Here is a 22,330-nt window from a genome sequence, read left to right as displayed (position 1 = left end):
ACTCAAGCGTGTAGCACTCATCACACTGGATCCGAACACGGCATACTCTGTCGGAGGGGCACAGAAAGGCGATGAGGTGGATCAAGCAGCCGTATCCTGACCACCCCGAGAGGTTCGACTTCTGGGCACAGGCAGGGGCGGACCTTCCTACAGGCGATATAGGCGGTCGCCTAGGGCGCCCCCTCTATATCGGCAACCATTATTTTTACATAAAAGAAATTCTAACATAAGGGAAAATGAGCCAAAAATCTAAAACGGTCGGTCGGTCTGAGCCTCAGCTTTAGGTGTTCACAGTCAGAACATGCTAGAGCGCTGTGCATTGATGGGTATCGGTCAAGTGTTTATAGGGGGGCGGCGCAGTGGTGAATCTCGCCTAGGGCGCCAAATGTGCTAGGTCCGCCCCTGGGCACAGGTGTACAACGAGGGTCTGACCGGGCGCTGCTACTGGGAAACGGAGTGGAGGGGGAAAGCTCTGATAGGAGTCGGATAAACGGGAAGGGAGAAGATTACGATTGTTGGCTGGGGAAAAACTACTCATCCTGGGGCGTGTTCTGTAACAAAAACACATCCAGCACCTGGCACAACGGCAAAAGCACCGCCATTGCCATTCGACTCGGCTCAAAGAGTAGTAGTGTATCTAGACTGGTTGGCTGGAGGCTGGAGCACCGTCCTTCTACTGTGTCTCCCAGTGGCGGCCGGCCCATAGAGGGCGCTCGGGCGCCGCCCCATGGTGAAGAGAGAAGGAGAAGAAGAAAATGTGTTTTTTTATTTTAGATTTTGGACCCCTAAAAATAAACTAAACATGTTTAAAATGAATAATAATTACTAATTTTAAGTATGTTTGTGTTTAAAATGCACAATAACGTTAATATATCAAATATAAATCATTGTTTTGTGCGTGATTCACGTGACGTCACTCTCTCCTGATAGACGTCTACCTCCAAACCTGGGCGCATAGACTTAACGCGCACACTGTGCGCGTCACTGTATCGTCGCAGCCAATGTAAATAGATCAAGCAAATACATTTAGCCTATCAGGGTGTTCAAATATGTGTGTGCGGGCCGGGGCTCCACTCCACTGGTCAAATTACTTACTTGTGAGTAGTACGTCCGTTGATAAAGAAAAGCAATGTCCACAGCCGCTCCGTGTATATTAAAGATATTCAAATGGTTTATTTGCAAAGTCTTTCTTTACAGAAGTGGTCCTAAATCTGGCCCGTTTTCTAGCGCTCGAAGCAAGCTCTGCGCCACTGTACTCGTCAGTCATCAGACAGAAAATAATGCTTGGAGGAGGAGCCAGGAGTATTTTCATTTCAGATTCAGAGTTAGCTTAGCTAGGCTCGTTTAGCTGGTTCAGTAATAAGAAGTGTATTCTCAGGAGTCGGAGAGATCATCACGAGATACTGTACATTCAGACAGTGTTGGATCTAACAAATGGATTTATATGGACACTTTATTGCTCCATTGTCACATACATACACAAGGCATACATTTCACTGAGGTTGGGCTGGCCGCGATATCTCTCTCTCTCACACATGCAGTACGCACGTTGATTCATGATCATTACATTATGATCGACTGGAATAAAAATAAATAGCTTTACAATTTACAATTTCCCTTTGTTCATTAATGTCTAAATGTAGAACAACTCACCAAAAGTGACTATTGCACAATTTATTTGACAAAAAAAAATAGGAAGGGGGGAAATCGCCCCCCCCCCCCCCCCCCCCCCCCCTTCATCCTACCCTGTGCGCGCTACTGTACGTAGTACCGGCCGCCACTGGTACACTTACCCAGAGGTGTGTTCCTCATATCGACTCTGATTGCATGCACGCTAATGACGCCACGTGCATGCGCGCTCCCGCGCATAAATGTTCCCTCGCCTGTGGTGCAGTGGCAAATTGACAGTAGGTCAAACGCTCCACGCGCGCGCATGCACAGTTTTTTTTGGCACAGCTTTTTTTTTTTTTTTTTTGCCTTGAAATAGAGAAGCTGAAAAAGGTAGCAGGATGTTGCCTATATTGTCAACAGATATGGTTGAAAAACAAACAATGTTTTAAATGTATTGATACAATTTCTTTAATTGAATCAACTTAAACTAGAAAAGTAAATACAAACTAAATTAACAATGTAAGTTACATTGTTAATTTAGTTTGTATTTACTTTTAGTTTAAGTTAATTCACTTAAAGAAATTGTTTTACACACAAACACAAAAGCAAACTTAAAATAATCAGACAACTTGTGTTTACTTGGTTCTTTATTTTGAGAAGGGGAAAAAGTACACATCACTTAACTTTTTTCAATGTAATTTGTTTCACAACAGTGGTTTCAAAACAGTTTCAAGTTTCTTTAATAGTTGTCATACAGAAGTACAGAATACTTTTATACAAAATGCTTCTTACTGTTACGCTCCAGAGACTGTGCTAGACAAGATAAGTATGAAATAAAATAAAGTAGCATGTAAAAAGAAGTAAAAATAGAGGTCCCAGTGTTCAGTATAGACATATGTACAATGTTCGATGCAGACTAGAAGTAACTGAGTTACCATACAATCAGTCAAGCAAGCCCCCACCAAGTGGTCCTGGGCCTATGATTTGGTTTTGCTATCCTCGTTCTCTTGTCCTCAGCTGAGCGATGGCCTCTCAGCCAAGTTGCAACATATGTTGTTGAATCCCAGAACTCTGGAGGTGGCCCGTTGATCTTAATGAACATCAAAGATGCTACCCGTGAAATCATTAACCGTGTGCGTGTTGGGGTGATAATTTGATTCATGGCACTGAATCCCCTTTCACATTCTGCAGTGCTACATGGAATTACTTTTGTGCAATTCAATAAAGGCCTAAGCTCATCGGGTATCATTTCTCCATTGCTCTCAATAAAGTCCCTGAATCCATCAATGCAAGTTAACATTCCATGGCAATGACAGACACAGCCCATCGTTCACACCAAACCTGATGAGGGGCAGGGATTCAATGTGAAACGCCCTACCCAAAGCTGTAAAGGAATGTGAATCACTATTCAAAAACACTCAAAACCCAGTTGTACAATAAATGACCAAGTATGGCTTTGTCAGTATTCCAATGTACAGTGTGTCCCCCCCCCCCCAATGTACAGCCCCCCACCCACCCAACCTCCTCCAATGTACAGTTTCTACGTCAAATGTATATACACTCTTTTTCTGGACACTTTTTGTATCACAAACAGTACTGTATTTGCAAATCTGATATGTCATAAATGTATAGATGTAGCAGTACTGTCTATCTGTATGTCATGTATGTCATATGTTATGATGAATTGAAAATGGGGGACCCTGATGTAAACAAGACGAAAGTCTTTCTCTGGTCTGCATCCCCTTAACAATTGTATGTATTGAGCTGTACTGTACTGTACCCATTCTGCAATCTGTTAATACACTTTTCAATCAATCAATCAATCAATCAATAATATTGTTCATAGCAGCTAGCCTATCTCAGACTGTTAGTTAAAGCTGTTGATAAAAAGTGCACTGACCTGTGTACTGTTTGGGAACAGTTGACAATGTTTATGTAAAGACAGTAAGGGTTTTCATCAGCTCACCTGAATATGTGTTCTCAAGTTAGTATTGGACGTGTGAGACGTCGAGAGCAGCTTCGTTTTTGGTTGACACAATAAACACCTAAACACATATGTTTTAGGCGTTTTTTCAGTCAAACTCATAAACGTGTCCAGGTAGGGCCATGGAGATGCAGTGTTGTTATTGTTGTTGACATCATCTTCATCAATGTCATCAGTGGAAACATCAAATCCCTCCGCCATTATTTCGCGCTGACTGCTTCTGTTATTGTAAATTGCATGATCCATTCATTCTCATTCATTGGTCTGCGTTTCGATTTTCACTTCCTGGTTTGCGGCCTGGAGTCCCGCCCTATCCTGCCTCTGATTGGCCTACCCGTAAAGCTTTGGCCTACCATACCCAATCGTGAGTCGTCACTCATATCTAAACAAACCAACCAATCATAGTGGGTTTTTTACGGGGAGTTTTTTTTTCTCCTCGCAGATCTTCTAGTCTAGACTCTTTCTCCCGAAAGTAGCGCGTAACGTTTTTGTGTGCGTGACTGCGCGTACACGCGGGAACATATCCGTGCGCGATTGCGCGTACGTCAGCCTCAGTGACCGAGGTAAAACGCCGTTTTACCGCGGTTGACCAGCACTGCACCACTGTCCCTCGCTTAAGCACAGACTAAAGACAGTGCCTAATTGCCTCTACGAATGGAATGTAACACATTTCATTCACAAGTTAGGTGTGAATGTATCTGAGAACGTATTTAACACACCTGACGACCGGCGCTATTGATATGCAAAGTAGCCCAGGTGGGTACTTATATAGCAAGTTGGCGAGTGCAGCGCATTCCTGTGTGCACGCGCGTGTGCCGTGCATGTGCGTGCACGCGCTTCTGCTCAAATCTTTGGGTGCACGGAATAAACATTTAAAAAAAAAATTATAAACTGGTCAACACGGCCTTATATCCGAAATGAAGACGTTTTCAGCCGTGTTGACCAGTTTATAAAATTATTTAAAATGTTTATTAGCAACGGCGAGCTTTCAAACTCCGAAACCCTTGTGCAACTGTGAGTACCTTTTCTCTGTGTTGTGAAGGATCAGATTAAACCGAATATCTATATTTATTTATGGATATATATTGAATAGTATTTGTATATCGTTTGATATCCCCTGTATATTCCTTGTACAATATGCACTGAATATCCCTTTAGTCTACTAAACAGCCCATAATAGTTTCATTCTACCATTGGACGAGAACCTGGCGCCAGCAGCCATACCCCTAGGTTCAAGTTCAATCGTGCCGCCCAACATGTCGTGGCAAGCCCGGTTCCGCGTAGGAATACGTCTGGCGAAATACGAATGGTACTATTTGTTCACAGCGCATATATATATGGCGCAAGTAAAGTAGAACTTTCTTTTAGTCCATTAGTTCTTTACCCTCCAACCGAGTAACAGACGCGAAGCCTCACCCACGACGCACGTGTGGTGCAGTAAGGCCTACTTGGCCTCAGAATAGGCATTGAGATATCGTGTGGATTAATAGTTGAATTGTCATAGTTTGGCACTATACCGTCGAGTTGGACGTATTTCTATTAAGCTAATAATAGTCTATTATGTATGGTGCATCGTTCGGTTAGAGTTATAAAGTTATCAGTACCCCCATCGTTCCTGACGTTATCTGGAGTCTTAACCAGGCTGGGCAGACCACTAGTGGTGCTTGCATCCGAGGAGCTCCGGGCCAGGACGAGGAGACCTGTACATTGGATTACTTTACCCGGACGACGGCGAGCCTTCCACGGCTTGGATTATGCTTTGGGTGCTTTGATTATTCCATGGATAACGGCCAACACTGCTGAGTGTTGGAACTACCCCCCGGAGAGGAGTCCAGGTGAGACGGCGCTCTACACCAGTGAGGTCGCCTCACGTCTCTCCGTTGTGGACCGGCAGCTACCGTCCACCAGAGGGTCCGGCTGTATTCATCTGCGGACCGAGGTTCTGTGGGCACCGTGTTCAAGACTTTGAATTCTCCCAAAAAATCGTCGGCCAGATGGGATACCGCCAGCGGCTCTTCTAACCCCCCCCCTCCTACTGTCTTACAACCAGCGGGACCCCCCCCCCCCCCTTAGTGTATCCAGCTATAATCATTTAAGTACCATCGCTATAGTTCCCTAAAGAACCAGGTTGTATACTTACTCCCTGCGTAACCAGAGATTGGACATTCAATGTTGATTTACCTACGAATACTCATTTGCCATACAAGTGCATTTCAAATCATAAATGTCATCAAGTGAACGTTGTATATACCTTTTGCTATATAAAATATTCGATTTGTACATTTGTGTGGACTTCGTTTCATCAGGTGGGAAAGTGTTCATCATATCTATATCATGTACTGGATGGCCAGAAGTTAAAGTACAAGAGGTAGTGGTTTAATAATACCATACTTATCAATACAGTCAGGGAATTGTACCCCTCAGTTACACTCTGCGATACGTGTTTGCCGCTCGTCGTACCCTTTCAAACCCTAGCGTTTGTCTGTCCGAAACCCTCGTGCAACTGTGAGTACCTTTGAAATTTCTCTGCGATACTTGTACGACAAGCATTTTTATAGAGAAAAGCGAGACAGAGTTAATTGTGAGATTTTCCATGGTCGTATAACTATAAGTGTTGTGAAGGATCAGATTAAACCGAATATATATATTTATTTATATATATATATTTAATAGTATTTGTATATCGTTTGATATCCCCTGTATATTCCTTGTACAATATGCACTGAATATCCCTTTAGTCTACTAAACAGCCCATAATAGTTTCATTCTACCATTGGACGAGAACCTGGCGCCAGCAGCCATACCCCTAGGTTCAAGTTCAATCGTGCCGCCCAACATGTCGTGGCAAGCCCGGTTCCGCGTAGGAATACGTCTGGCGAAATACGAATGGTACTATTTGTTCACAGCGCATATATATATGGCGCAAGTAAAGTAGAACGTTCTTTTAGTCCATTAGTTTTTTACCCTCCAACCGAGTAACAGACGCGAAGCCTCACCCACGACGCACGTGTGGTGCAGTAAGGCCTACTTGGCCTCAGAATAGGCATTGAGATATCGTGTGGATTAATAGTTGAATTGTCATAGTTTGGCACTATACCGTCGAGTTGGACGTATTTCTATTAAGCTAATAATAGTCTATTATGTATGGTGCATCGTTCGGTTAGAGTTATAAAGTTATCAGTACCCCCATCGTTCCTGACGTTATCTGGAGTCTTAACCAGGCTGGGCAGACCACTAGTGGTGCTTGCATCCGAGGAGCTCCGGGCCAGGACGAGCGGACCTGTACATTGGATTACTTTACCCGGACGACGGCGAGCCTTCCACGGCTTGGATTATGCTTTGGGTGCTTTGATTATTCCATGGATAACGGCCAACACTGCTGAGTGTTGGAACTACCCCCCGGAGAGGAGTCCAGGTGAGACGGCGCTCTACACCAGTGAGGTCGCCTCACGTCTCTCCGTTGTGGACCGGCAGCTACCGTCCACCAGAGGGTCCGGCTGTATTCATCTGCGGACCGAGGTTCTGTGGGCACCGTGTTCAAGACTTTGAATTCTCCCAAGAAATCGTCGGCCAGATGGGATACCGCCAGCGGCTCTTCTAACCCCCCCCTCCTACTGTCTTACAACCAGCGGGACCCCCCCCCCCCTTAGTGTATCCAGCTATAATCATTTAAGTACCATCGCTATAGTTCCCTAAAGAACCAGGTTGTATACTTACTCCCTGCGTAACCAGAGATTGGACATTCAATGTTGATTTACCTACGAATACTCATTTGCCATACAAGTGCATTTCAAATCATAAATGTAAACAAGTCAACGTTGTATATACCCTTTGCTATATAAAATATTCGATTTGTACATTTGTGTGGACTTCGTTTCATCAGGTGGGAAAGTGTTCATCATATCTATATCATGTACTGGATGGCCAGAAGTTAAAGTACAAGAGGTAGTGGTTTAATAATACCATACTTATCAATACAGTCAGGGAATTGTACCCCTCAGTTACAATAAGGGACTGTGTATTGATTCACTCGTCCAACCATGTTGGCGTGCATCAGACCCAAAAGGGGCTAGGTTTTTGCCTGCTTGGGTGGACTCCTGCATCCAGGCATGCGTTGTTCATGGGACGGGGTAGCACGGTGTGCAAGCTCACTGAGTATTAAAGATTTGAGCAGAAGCGCGTGCACGCACATGCATGGTTGTGCGCGCATGCGCGTGCACTCAAGAACGCGCTGCGCTCGACTCGGCTCGTCGTGTTTACCTGCCTCCCGGCGCTACCTCGCATTATCATAACAATAGCCGCTAGGCCGGTGTCTTCAACCACGTCCGCACATACAATGTATAAGTTAACAGTATCTGACTACCTGTCTTCATTCACCATCACAACGGCAAGGATCATGCCATCCAAGAAGAAGATGAGGACGAGTGCGACACTCGTTCAAAGAAAACTTAGTTTTGCTAAACCAGGAGTGGACGCCAGGAGCAGGAAGGCAAGTTTCAAGTTCAAGTTTCAAGTTTCAAGTTTCTTTAATATTTGTCATACAGAAGTACAGAATACTTTTATACAAAATGCTTCTTACTGTTACGCTCCAGAGACTGTGCAAGACAAGATAAGTATGAAATAAAATGACATAGTAAAATTAGAAGTAAAAAAATGAGGTCACAGTGTTCAGTTTATTCGATGCAGAATAGACGTAGTTACCATACAATATACAATACTGTGCAGTGTACAAATATACAATACTATATAGTGCAAGGCAGAAATGGGACGAGGTGCAATTTAGGTACAATTCACAGTAGGTGTACGAGTTGTAGTGCAAATCCTTTATCAATCAATATAAAGTGTAAAGTGTGTTTGTGTGATCTAAAGTGTGGAGAGTGGGTGCTGCAGTGTGTTGTTTGTTTTTGAGTGAGTGTGTGCGTGTGGGTGTGTGTGCTGTGTGCATTTGATGGTTGTTGCATAGTGTTTATTGTTCGTTTAGCAGCCTGATGGCCTGGCGATAGAAGCTTCTTCTGAGTCTTTCTGTGCTCGCCTTAAGACTCCGGTATCGCTTGCCTGACCGCAGCAGTTCAAAGAGGCAGTTGTTCGGGTGGCTCGAGTCCTTAATAATTCTCTTAGCCTTCCCCTTGCACCGCTTGTTGTAAATGTTCTGGAGGGTGGGAAGCCCCCCTCCAATTGTGCGTTCGGCTGAACGTGTCACTCTTTGTAGTCTGCTACGGTCTTGTGCAGTGCTATTCCCAAACCAGGAGGTGATGTTGCCGGTCAGGATGCTCTCTATTGTACATGAGTAGAAGTTCCTAAGGATCTTCTGACTGACTTGGAACTTCCTTAGGCGCCTGAGGAAGTAGAGGCGTTGTCGTGCCTTCTTCACAACACTGTCAATGTGTGTGGTCCATGTCAAGTCCTCGGATATGTGGGCTCTGAGGTACTTGAAACTGTAACAAATAACACTAACCTAACAGCAACAGCATTTGAACAGCTTTAATTTTTTAATATAGGCTTTTGTCCAGATTGACTAGCTAGGTTATTTGCCTGTTTTGTTTCTCTTGAAAATAATCGTGGTTCATGATTGATGAGACATGACAAATGCGTGTTTACAGTCTTACAGAGTCCATCAGACATCAAGACATAATCATGTTATTATTCAATGTGATTCACTGCTTAATCTTGTACTGACAGAAATGCAGATATATTATTCTGCTATCATAACAAGGCCAGCCAAAGAAAAATTTATTTGCCACGCGATCACATTGGAAGAATAATAATAAAATAAAAATACGAATTCGTTTTTGTTTGTAATCTACTGTGTAGGCTATGTGGTTGGAATATAGTGAATCAATGATGTAGACCGTGCAAAACCATGAAAGCATGCTTTGACATAGGCCTTGCTGTTCATAATAATAACATGATGCTTAAAGGCTATACAAACAAAGTGTATTATTATACATGTGCGCGAGGGAACATATGCGCATGCGCGCGGCGTCATTATCCTGCGTGCCGGCTCAGTCCATATTAACAACGCACCACTGCCTGCATCCAGGCATGCGTTGTTCATGGGACGGGATAGCACGGTGTGCAAGCTCACTCGCTATTTGCATATCAATAGCGCCGGTCGTCAGGTGTGTTAAATACGTTCTCAGACACATTCACACCTAACTTGTTGTGAAGACGTGTTACATTCCATTCGTAGAGGCAATTAGGCACTGTCTTTAGTCTGTGCCCAAGCGAGGGGACATTAAATGCGCATTCGCGGGAGCGCGTGTCACCCCAGATGATTTCAATAACGCACCACTGCCTGCATCCTAGGGCTTAGACTAAAGAAATCCTTATAGTTACTTACAGTAGCTCGATTTTCAACAGAATTATGCATTTTGTGATAAAAGCACCTAATTTGGTACACATTGTAGCTTAGAAGAAATCTGGATATTGGGCCACTGCAAATTCGCCCCCTAGTGGCCATGGCAAGCATCAACGTTATTAAATAATAGCACCCATAAATTTCAGCCATTATGAAGAGAAAGATGCGAATGTTACCTTTCCAGTGATACCATTACCAATGTTATTGTTCTAGTCCAAATGGAACCAGAGATAGTAGCATAGTTCTTTCAACATGCATTGGTGACATTCAATATGTAATGGCATATTTCTGGTTCTATTTGGACTAGAATAATAATATTGGTATATCTGGAAAGGTAACATTCTCCTGTCTTTCCATAATGGCTGATATTAAATTTAGGGTGGGGAACAGCCCCCCTAAAAGCGATCTAATAACGTTGATGCCTGCCATGGCCACTAAATAAAACTGTTTTCCCATGTGCAATTATGCACAAGGACATCACTGAATTTAGTGCTTACTAGACGCACTCGTCTTTTTTTTCAATTTAGACCAAACTGACTAATTAAGTGCTGTAAGTGGGATTTAGTTTGTTAGAATAAGTGGTCTACATGTTAAAATAATAGCTCTACATTCCGACAGCCATCACTGAGTGTTTATCCAATCAGGAGAGAGAACGGCAAACTGCAAAAGTGGTCTGACAAAAATAATAAATTAAAAAAATTACAATACTCCTGATTGAATAAAGAGGGAACAGGATACCATAAATTTTTTTATATATTTCTGTTTACTGCAGAGTAGGAGATCCATTTTACTGACCAAACACTCTATACCAGTGGTGACTGTCAGCATGTAGAGCTATTTAACACTTTAACAAAGAAATACCAATTACATCACCTTTAATCAACTATTACAATTAAGTCCTACAAAGTACAAAACAGTGCCTGGACAATACGTATCCTCCAAGGACCTTTGAATCACCTCAAAGCAGCTGAATGCCGGGGACACGGACGGAACATTGTGGTTTTAATAGCATTGGGACTTTTCATAAATAATAATACAAAAAAAAAGCTATTCAGTTTGACTTCACAATTGTATATCTAATGTAAATTCAGCCAAAGTCTCAATGGAAGTGGACCCATTTCTGTAGTCATATATTTATCAAATGTGTGGATTCATTGTGCTGCGTTTAACACAATGGGGACCAGCCACGTATATATACGGCTTTCGATGCCATGTGTTGTGGACCAGAGGCACGTACATAGCCGTGGCAAGTTGTTATTGTTTTATTCCATATTAATAACCAGATCAAGATCCCTGATAGACTCTGCAGATCTACCCTCCTCTGTGGAATCGGCAACATGCAATACCGGCCAGATCCTCTTAGGGGCGCCATCGCTCCACTGCAGTATCATTGTGGGCGAATGGAATTTTTTTTTACCTTTCAGTGGAGGATCATATTACCCTGATCCAAAACCAACAGCATGCACCGTGTATCACGTTTCGAAGTGGAGATTTCACCATGGAATAAGGGGATTTATCATCAACCAATGGACATATAGATCTACCAGATGCCGATCGATAACGGGGAAATGCTGCCGGGTATCACACAGGCTGACGGTAAGACCTTTACCTTTATTTAGAGTTTGCTGTGCAACGCAAGCAGTCGATCTGTGAATGTGGCTACTTACACACACTGTATTGGTAATCAATAATACTAATCGACGTCCCCCGCCGCCCACCTTTCATCCATAGATGCTCTGGGATAGTCCGGATCATAAGCAGTTTGTTTTATTACATTAGCATATATAAAACGGAAATGCCGTTGAATATAACGTTAGTAGCCTTTAGCTCAATAACTAGCTTTCCAGAAAATAGATACGAAAACTGCGATAAAGCTTATATTCACGGCGCTATAAAATGACAACCTACCGATGGATTTTTTCCCCCTTTAAGCCATTTTGAAGGGACGGTTTATGCACTCAATTGACAATGAGAATGAACAGATAGCAACACTATAAAGTATAGATATAGCTGTTACAAAACCCACATGTTTGTTTACATTCCCTGGTCCTCTAGCCACTAATTAGACTAAGCCCATCGGTCGTCAAAGTGTTAAGAGCGTTATTTTCCGTGTATAATAAAAAGCATAAACTACCAAATTATGGTGTTTGTATGTAGGGTACTGCCGACAGAGAAAACAAGTGAGGGATGGGAGAAGCACAAATAAAAATGAGTTTCACTTCAACAATCATTTTATTAGCAGTCCCAAGAGGAAAAAAGAAAAGGAAATAAGAGGAGAAACAAAACTGAATGGTTAGTCAGACAAGGTCATACAGCGTAGGATGGAGCAGAGTGGAACACACACACAGACACACACAAAAACACATTGTTGGAAATTAAACAGAAAGTGATCATGAAAATAAAAAAAAATAAAATCTAAAGTCAATCTCATGGGCAGTGTGGTTGTGTGTGTGCGATGGCAGATCCCTCTGTTCCTCAGGAGAAATTCACCAGGACCTTCCACACATTCACTCTCTCCATCACTGACCTCACTCAAAACACACTCACACACACACAGTCCCTTAAAAGACCAGTCTAGCCCCGTTTGAAGAAATTAAAGGATTTCAATCTAGGCTGCTGGTGTGTGTGTGTTTGCGACAGAGAAAGCAATCGATCAACAAACCACAGCTGTTCAGACAGGTATTTTTAAAATGGAGATTTTTTTATTCTGTACAGGTTATATACTTTATTTACTCACTGAATGTAATCAGTGTGGAGACAACCCAGAGATTTTACTATTTAGACCAACTGGTTTCCATCCATCTCCCGTCATTCTCTCCTCAGGAACACCCTTCCCTTCTCACCGTGTACGTCGCATCAATTCAAATGTTGTCGCCATCAAAATGCATCACCCCTGTGCGTGCGCTCCCGCAGATTATTATGTACAAAGTATTATAGCTGAAGGTAAAGACTCTGTACAGCACGTCTGCCCAGTCCCAACTCCCTACCGGAATGAACTCCGGTAATACGACGCGCCCCAGAGGTGAACCTCCGAACCCTGCAATGTCCCGATGATCCAACGTTCCTACCCATCCCTGAATTTCTATTTTTTTTGCTCTTGCCTTTCATAGCGGATGCATAGACTTTTTACGTTATTGGGAGTTTACTCTCAAGATATTACAGAATCGAGGTTAACAACCATTCAAATAACACACACACACACCTGTTTCCAATCCGTGAGACACAGATTGACGGCAGCATCAATCTGCTGCTTTTAGTCAATCAAGGTTATTAATTATGCTCGTTAATCAAGCCGCTTGCCCACTAGTAGTGCTTTGAAGTTTCTGTATGTTTGTAGACACTCAAAAACAAGGAAGTATAGATTTGAGATACTCATTTGATGATAACTTCAGGTAATATCGGTACAAACACATCGGTCTCCTGCTCCTTGAATATCTGGGATATCCGTTCCGACGCTCGCACCCGTAGATGCACTAGAAAAGAACAGCACGACCGACCCGCTCACGTACGGCACACACATTGTGAACGGCTGGAGTGACGGGAGGGTGTGTCGTAAGGCCGTGGCTGAGAAGGGGAAGAGAGAGACAAATAGAAAAATAATTCTACAGATGAAAAAAAAAAAAAAAAAAAGCATTTATTTTTCATTTCATTATATGCCTCGCCATGTAGTCATCCTTTATCTCTACTTGGGTTTATGAATCATACAAAAAAAAGAGTCTTGAGTTGCTATCGGAGGGTCGTTTGCACACCCAGAAAAAAGCCTTCAGTGCTAGTGTTACAGACAGTACACCTACTACAATCAACAACAGCCCTCTCCCTAACTCCATCACACACAGTCAAGTCTTCTCTCACTCACACACACACACACACTACCCTTCCCAGCTAATATGTTAGCTCATGCTCCTGTGTTGGGAGCTTTAAGATTTAGAGCAGGGTAGAGCCATATGAACCAACATTTGACATTCACACCCCTCACACCCCTCACACACACACACACACACACACACACACACACAAACAAGGAATCTGCCAGCTGGCTGTGTATGTCTCTGGCCCTTGGCTGACAGTGGGAGAGGGGAGGGGGGGTTTAGTTTATTATCAGGTAAATAAAAGATAAAGCGCTTTCAGAAGGAGTCGGTGACAGGGGTCAGGGGTCAAGGGGGGGGGGGGTGAAGGGGGCAGTCCTAGCTGAGAAGCTGGCGGATTTCCTTGTGCATGTGACACAGGAAGTCCACGTATGATGCTCCCCCACTTGCGGTCTTGTCCTCAACTAAGAAGTGCCTGAATATCAGCTCGGCTTTGTCTTCTTGTTTCACCACCATCAACTGCAGGCAGAGAGAGAAACAAGTATGAGAGACAAAGAGAGACATACAGAGTGTAGACACAAAGTGAAGAACAAAGACATAAAGAGTGTAGACACAAAGAGAGACATACAGAGTGTAGACACAAAGAGACATACAGAGTGTAGACACAAAGAGAGACATACAGAGTGTAGACACAAAGAGAGACATACAGAGTGTAGACACAAAGTGAAGAACAAAGAGACTGAAGGCTCCTTGTCCTCTGCAAAAACCTGTCTCAAACCCTGCCCCTTTTCTTGATCCTCCAATCACAGCTGTCGCTTACCTCGGACTTCCTCGTACAAACTTTGTTTGTACGAGGAAGTCAGAGGTAAGCGACAGCTGTGATTGGAGGATCAAGAAAAGAGGGCAGGGTTTTGAGACAGGTCTAGTAGTCTAGTGTGTTCATTAGACGGGTGAAATCCTCTTTCAGTGCCTTCAGTGTTTTCTTAGGCAGTTAGCCTCGCTGGAATTCAAGGCCTCTTCGCTTTTGGAAAGAATGAAAAAAAATTTAAATACAAAATTAAAATATTATAAAAATAAATAAAAATATTGCATTCGACTAAGAGGTTGGCAGTCGACTACGGCTCGTTTCGATCGATTAATCGACTATTCTACTAATCTACTAAACGAATTTTTTGCATTGAATGTTTCCAGCAGCTTAGACAGAGGCTGGTGTGAGCTGGGTAGTGTAGTTTTATGAAATTTCCAATGTCCATCGAAAGCCCTGGGTCTCCTCTTTCTTAGAACTACAACGGTTTCATGACTCGTCATTTCCTCACGTAGAAATCATCCGGTTTCCGTTTGAATGCGCCGAGATATTAATAAACTCATATTTCGCTAACACTTAAAATCATTGGTAAACAAAGGTAGTGCTGAAAATATACACTTTGACTGCTGTTTTGATAGGGTTAGGGTCTTTACTCTTGGCTACATTTGGAGAAAAAAACACAACATTAATTAATACGGACTGTATTGATCTATTTATGATGGGATATTAATCTCGGTCCAGTACCAGACCAATTGGGATACCAGAAAATAAATGTTGCGTTTACTGCAGAGCAGGCAGGAGGGACTGGGAGACCCACGTTACTGACCAAACACTCCATATCATTGATAGCTGTTGGAATGCAGTTATTATTTTAACATGTAGATCACTTGTTGTAACACAGAAAATACCACTTTTAGTAGTAGCACCTTTAATAGTATCAGCAGATGAGTAGCGATTCATTACCCTTATTGAAAAAGACAAGACTACTGTTAGTTTGGAGTCATTGGACAAACATCAATGTCATGCATGGTGGAGATGGAACACATCTTTCACCATTAGAGAGGTCGGACATCTTTTGCGGTGTAAAATATATATATATATAAAGAAAAAATAATAATGGACCTAATAACGGCGCCCTGTTTTAAGCTTGGTATCGGCCCGGTATCTGGCACCGGTATGTATTGTTGCATTACTATAGACCAGGGGTTCCCAAACTTTTCAGGCCGCGACCCCCAAATAACGGTGTCAGAGAGCCACGACCCCCACTATTATAGGAGGTAATTTATTTATTTATTTATTTTAATATAATTTTTTTTTATTTTTATAAATGAAAATGTATGGTTGAAACATGCACACGTTCAAACGCGCGCACACACACTAATAAGCATTGGAGGCTTTTAACCAGGGCCGGACTGGGGAAATCATTCAGGCCAGGAAATATAGTGCAAAATATAGCCCCAGTCAGGCCACTTTTTAAGCAGGGGGTCTGGGGGTCCCCCACCAGGAAATTTCTTGTTACAAAGACTTCATTTCCTGCATTCTGGTGCAGGAATTCTTTTATTTGTACCCTTTAAATGCCAGTGTTTGTGATGGCATCACAAATTATTGTTAAAAAACAGGCTAGCATATGTATGATTAACAACACTGATTTTGATGGATTTTCAGTTTTTTTGTAACGTCAGATTGAAAATAATACAATCTTTTATTCAACTTCAGCCCTGATCATGACACCACATATTCATTTTATAATTCTAACCCTTTAAATGCCAGTGTGTGTGTGATGGCATATATTTGCAATATATCAAATGCAAAGTAGATTTTTCTGGGGGGGAATTATTACAGGCTAGCATGTGTCAATGATTAGCAACAACAGTTTTTTGTAAGGGTCCCGCCTCCACCAATCACATGCGGCTCCCTTGTGTGTGTGTGAGAGCAAGAGAGAGAGAGAGAGAGATAGTTCTCCAACTTGTGTGAGTTGCAGTGATCTCCTGGTTGTTCCCCACCTAGGTTATCTAACTATTGCGCTGCTGCAACTAGAAACACTGTCCTGGCCTGCTTCTAAGATCAGTGGCCTGACTGCATTGATATCATCTGGCGACCCCCCCCGCGGCGGCTTTGGGAACCCCTGCTATAGACAACCAAAAGGAGAACATAGACAACAGGGAAGAAAGAAGTCTGACCTTCATGTATCGTGATCGCTGTGCTCTGAAGGAATCAATGATCTCTCTGAGCCTCTGAGAGAATGGGTTGTCCAGCACTGGTAGACTCGTCTGAAACGTAATACGTGGGTGTGTTGAACAATGAAACAGAAGCTCCGGAACCACTCCCACAGCACAGTTTACAGTAGAACACAATAGGGGAAAAATAGCAGGCTCAAGAGACTGCAGACGAAAACAAGTCTGTATGAATAAATTCTAGCACATCATGACACACACTATCTTTATTATTATTATTATTATTATTATTATTATTATTATTATTATTATTATTATTATTATTATTATTATTATTATTATTATTATTATTATTATTATAAATGTTTTTTTTTTTTACACCAGATCACTGCACAACACCTTTCACGTGTTGTAACACTGCATTGTTAAAATCAAGATAATTATCATCAATTATCGTAATTCCTCTAATAGTGACCGGTATTCAATTACAAACCGGGTCTCTATTAATGGCCGGGTGCGCTCTTGAGCTAAGCAATTATAAGCTGACCTCCTAATACAAGCCGGGTTACTAATATACTGAGCTGCATACTGAGCTGCTAAGGTAAAGTTACTTGATTTCACTTTGAAAACGTTGAAATGACCAGTGACCACCTGTAATTGCACTGTTTACTATTTCATACAGTACTTGGTTTCAATAAATGAACCCAGTACATTTTACTGGGTTCAAACTGACACAAAATGTTGATTTATTCATTATGATCTGTTTGAAAATTAGAAATATAGGCCTCTCTCTTATACATGCCACCTCCTAATAAAAGCCTGGTGGTACCCGCTACAGTTTAAGCAAATACAAGCCCGGGTCACTATTAAGAGGAATTACGGTATTTAGTCAATACAATTTATCTCAGTTGCTGTTTTTATTTAGAATATAAAATAATAATAAAAAATTATTAAAAGATACAAAGATAATTTGCTGTGAAAGTTAAAGAAACAAAAAGTTCAATAAAAGACAGACAACTGGAATACTAAATTCCATTAATGCATGTGGAACGGCAAGCGCCAGAGTCGTTATTACTCAAATGGATTGGTTTATTTCTCCCACACCCCGGGCTTACCATGCTGGGGTCTATCTGGCTGAAGCTGGGCATGCCGAAGATGTTGAGCAGCAGTTCCTGCTGGGCGTTAGCTCCAACCCACAGGAAGAGGTGCAGCCCTGTCTCCAAGAGATAGACTCCGCCTTTAGACAACCTCTCCTCCGAGTCCCTCACCGCCATGGGCAACGAGTCCCCTTCCAACTTTATCTGCTCAGAGAGATGGGGAAGAAATGTCAGGATTTAAATTACACCTGTCTGAGGCACTCTGTGTCCGTGTTTGTGTGATAACGTGTCTTATCCGATCTGACGCAAACTTCGGTGGATAGGTTGAAAAACCGGCACTAGTCAATTATATTCAAAAGTTGGTATGCTACAAAACTACATACCGTAATTTTCTTACTATAAGGCGCACCTGAGTATAAGCCGCAGCAGCTAAATTGAATGATGTGTACATATATAAGCCGCACTGGACTATAAGCCGCAGGTGTTTTAATGTTTAATTACCATATGTAAGGATTCGTGCACAGAGGGGATTGTCGGGAAAGAGATGGCTGTTTGAGGAAGCTCCCATTTATTAACATATGGTGCGGACCGGCCATAGCTCGGTATATGCTGCGGCCGGCTAGCGTGATAGCTGAATCCGGTGTGCTAGAGTCGATCCATGATTCTGTGAAAATCATACAGCAGCAGTCTGCTAAGTTTCTCTGAGTAGTGAGTCGCAAGCGGATTTCATCCATCTTGTTCCGAATGGAGCGGGCGTTTGTTAGGAGTGTCGGCAACGGTGGCTTGAATGGATTAGCCGTTAGCCTAGCATTGATGCCAGCCCGCTTGCCTCGCTTCTGCTTCCGTTCGAGTCTTCTTCTCTGCTTGTCTGTCGCGGCAGGAGCCTCACTTGGAGGTCCCCTAGTGGCCGTTAGCTGTAAAAATCCATAGATTAGCCGCACCGTTATATAAGCCGCCAGGTTGAAAAATGGGAAAAAATTGGCGGCTTATAGTCCGAAAATTACGGTATACACTATAATGGAATCATTTTGTACATCTAAATAGAATCAGTCCAGGAAGTCAGAGACATTATCATTGATTCTTCTGTGATTGAATATGAATTAAGGAGCTGACCGTGGTACTGAAAATGTTGTAATGACGCCTGTGTGTTCTTGCTGTAATAGAATAGAACAGCCAGGCTGTGTGGTCGGAGACTTTGTATCCTTATGTCTAGGGATGTCCCGATCCGATCACGTGATTGGAGATCGGGGCCGATCATGTGATTTTCAGAAGATCGGAATCCGGAAAAGAAATCAGGATATTTTTTCTTATATATATATATATTTTTTTTTAAACTAGACTAGTTCATAGTCTAGAATTATTCTGCACTAAGCCAATTTTATATTTTATTTGATTATTTATGACTGAATGTAACTGAACTTGTGAAGCTAGTCAAGCTACCTCGGTTACTGCACTACCTTTGTTATTGCACTATTCTGCACATCATTTGTTTTAGTTTACAATTTACATGGTTATTTTGTGGTGCACCACTGATAAGCTTTATTTTTTTGTTTAGAATTTTGATCCAATGCTGCAATAAATAAATATATAAAATAAAAGTGAAGATTCAAGGACAAAAGAAAGAAGGAAGAATGAACACGAGGACAAATGAATGAAAAGCAACCCCAGATGAAGTAAATACAGCGATGGAAAAGACTCAACACGAGGCAATGATGCAACAGGTAGAACAAGCTAGCGGGATGCTGAATGTCAGTGCAGAGAAGCTACAGGCTAACATACAAACTAGCTTACAAGCTAACATAGAGGCTAACCAGGCCACCACGCAGATTGGATTAGGAGCAATGCGGAGCATACAATGTAACACTGAAAAATCCAACGGAGGTGGCAATGAAGCGTCGGAGCTATGTAGAAATTAAAAAAAAAATCTGAAAAAGAAAGGAACCAGGTCCCAACAACGTGCAGGAGGCGGCGAGGGACACGGCGTGGAGAGGATGGAAGGTGCCGGGAGGGGAAGGAGAGAGGCCTACGCTGACGCAGAGGATGGAGAGGGCGCGCAGGTTAACCAGAACCGAGAGACGAGGACGGGAGGAGAGGACGGGAGGAGGAAAAGAGGGGACCTGAACCGATTCAAAGCAGATCAACTATGAAGAACGACAAAGGGACACGAGAAAGGGGCATGAAGGGCCACGGTGATCCAAGGAAAGATACAAGACAAAATCAATGTGGAAGAGTACCCACTACAAACATACACACGGGGGACCTGGGGATGAGAATAGATGCAACAGAGGAAAGATAATTGAACAGTTACCCCAAGAAGTATAAGAAAACTATAACACCAGAATTTAGAATAATTAACACTATGATTTACAATACACACGTTATAGACAAACTATTTGAATTATTATTTTTTTATATAAAAAAGGGAGACGCTGATTAGGAAACATATTGGGGAATAATACACGATGGACTGGTATGAAGGAACTACAGGATTACACGTGACACACAATTAGGGATGCCCCCCGGACCCCGGTTTTAAACGGGAACCGGTACTATATTAGAAAATACCGGAGTATTTATAAGCTCCGACGTCCTCGGTACTGCTATCGATACTCTAGAGAAATTATTATTATTATTATTATTATTATTTAAAAGTTGCGAACGATCTCTCCTCTCTCTGTCTCTGCACAAGAAGCGAGTCGCAGCGAGTCATTATTACACACTCCTCGCGAGTCGCGCTACACATACATACGGGTACTCCTTAATGAAAGCGCTGTCAATAGTATGCAGCTGCAGCACGTCAGACCGCAGCGCTTACAAGCCCCGCACATACAAGCCCCGCACACCTGATGTGCTGCAGCTGGAAGCATGTCAGCGCTGTCTCCGTGCTGACGCGCGCTGCACACAGACACAGACAGCTCTGCATGGACTGAGTCGTGATGGCGGATAGAGCGAAGCGTTCACAAGTGCAACAAAACATTTGCCAGTAAGGGTGGCAATACGAGCAATCTATCAAAACATTTGTTTGCAAAACACTATATTAGTTTGCAGAAATGCGCCGTATTCGACTGCCTTGCGCGCAGTGGTCCATCTGCATCCACGTCCACTGCAGCCGGTAAGCCAAGATACAGAGTTTCCTAGGCTAATAACGAATTATTACAAATAGGCTAATAAACAAAATAATTGTTTAGCTACAAATACTACAATCTAAAAACTTTTTATAGATCGTCAAGCTGAGGTCAGCCACCAATGTGTCCCAGTGAGCCCACCACACATCCTCCCTCTACCTCCACCACCCAAAGTCCTTTCTCCATAGCAGCTAGAGGAAAGATGACAGAGGATAGGGTGAACGAGTGTCACAGGGCTGTGACAAAGTTTGTTGTCAAAGGCCTGCACCCGTTCTCTACAGTGGAGTCCAAGGACTTTAGGTAACAACTAATCATTCAGTGTATATCGTTTTTTTTGTATACATAGTTGTCTAACTTGTCTGTTGTTGTTATAAGTTATTATTGAAGCAGCTATTCCCACCACTCCACACAAATTTACAATAATTCAATCATTTCTAATCTTTACTGTAGGGAGATGACCAATGCTCTCAACTGCAAATATAAAAATCATAAAAAAATTATCAAAAAGAACCGATAAGAGTATCGATAAAGTACCGAACCGTTAAGCAGTATCGATAGGAGTAGTAGTATCGATAAAATCCTAACGATACCCATCCCTACACACAATACAAATGAACATGAGCATAAGAAAGACAAATTCAGAACATTGACCGGCAGCTCTGAGGCCGTCCACAGAACGAATGTTGTGCGCACTTTGCCACTAGGGGGAGCCCTCTCACTAGGAGAGCCATCGTTTCCGCGGTTTGGCCCGGGGAGAGTGGGGTCTTGCATGTTGTGGGGGTGTTGTGCTTGCTGACATGGGAGGTAGCGGGCTTGGCTCGTTCGCTCCTCTACTGAGCCTGGCCCAATTAAATTCAAGGGACCTGTGTCGCTGAGTGCTCGGCCCCGCGTGGGACGGACCTGGGATGTGGGGAGCCCTATTTCTAGGGGTGGATGGCGGGGTCCCTCTTATGGGGGTCTGGGCGGCTGAACGCAGCCGTATTATAGAAATTCAAGGGGCACATGTTTGTATATTGTTGTTATTGATGTCATTGTAAGTAGTGTCTAAGTGTTGTATGTCTATAAATGTTAATAAAAATGTAAGTAAAAAAAAAAAAAGAGAACACTATATATACATTTTATCGTTGATCTGATATTTATTTCTACCGCAATCAAAGCTATCCGTGTGTAGGTGTATGTGCTTATTATCTGTTTTGGGCATGTTGACTGGAAGCAACTCACTGACAGTTGACGGCGTTATTAGACCCATAGATATAATATAAGATATATTTTAAAAATGTTAAGCATTCGCAAATGTCGCAGTCTAAAACTATATCCATTGAATAAAGACCTGGCGATGAAGGGGGATCAGCGCCCCCTGCTGCTGGCGG

General features: G+C 42.6%; 1 protein-coding gene across 2 annotated transcripts in view; it reads right to left on the bottom strand.

Annotated features, from left to right (window-relative positions):
* Positions 1 to 12,172: 12,172 nt before the first annotated feature.
* sec24c (SEC24 homolog C, COPII coat complex component) overlaps positions 12,173 to 22,330 on the bottom strand; it is a 63,415-nt gene continuing 53,257 nt past the window's right edge. For both annotated transcript variants that reach the window (XM_084323787.1, XM_084323788.1), the window contains 3 exons: positions 17,854 to 18,039; positions 16,745 to 16,834; positions 12,173 to 14,278 (listed from right to left, as the gene is read on the bottom strand). In XM_084323787.1, coding sequence (XP_084179913.1) covers positions 14,138 to 14,278; positions 16,745 to 16,834; positions 17,854 to 18,039 — 417 coding nt within the window. In that variant the 3' untranslated portion in view covers positions 12,173 to 14,137. The remainder of the gene's footprint in view (positions 14,279 to 16,744; positions 16,835 to 17,853; positions 18,040 to 22,330) is intronic.

Source organism: Notolepis coatsorum (assembly GCF_963971535.1).
Source record: "Notolepis coatsorum genome assembly, chromosome: 10".
In the NCBI taxonomy this organism is placed as follows: domain Eukaryota; kingdom Metazoa; phylum Chordata; class Actinopteri; order Aulopiformes; family Paralepididae; genus Notolepis; species Notolepis coatsorum.
This window is presented reverse-complemented; position numbering and strand designations above follow the sequence as displayed.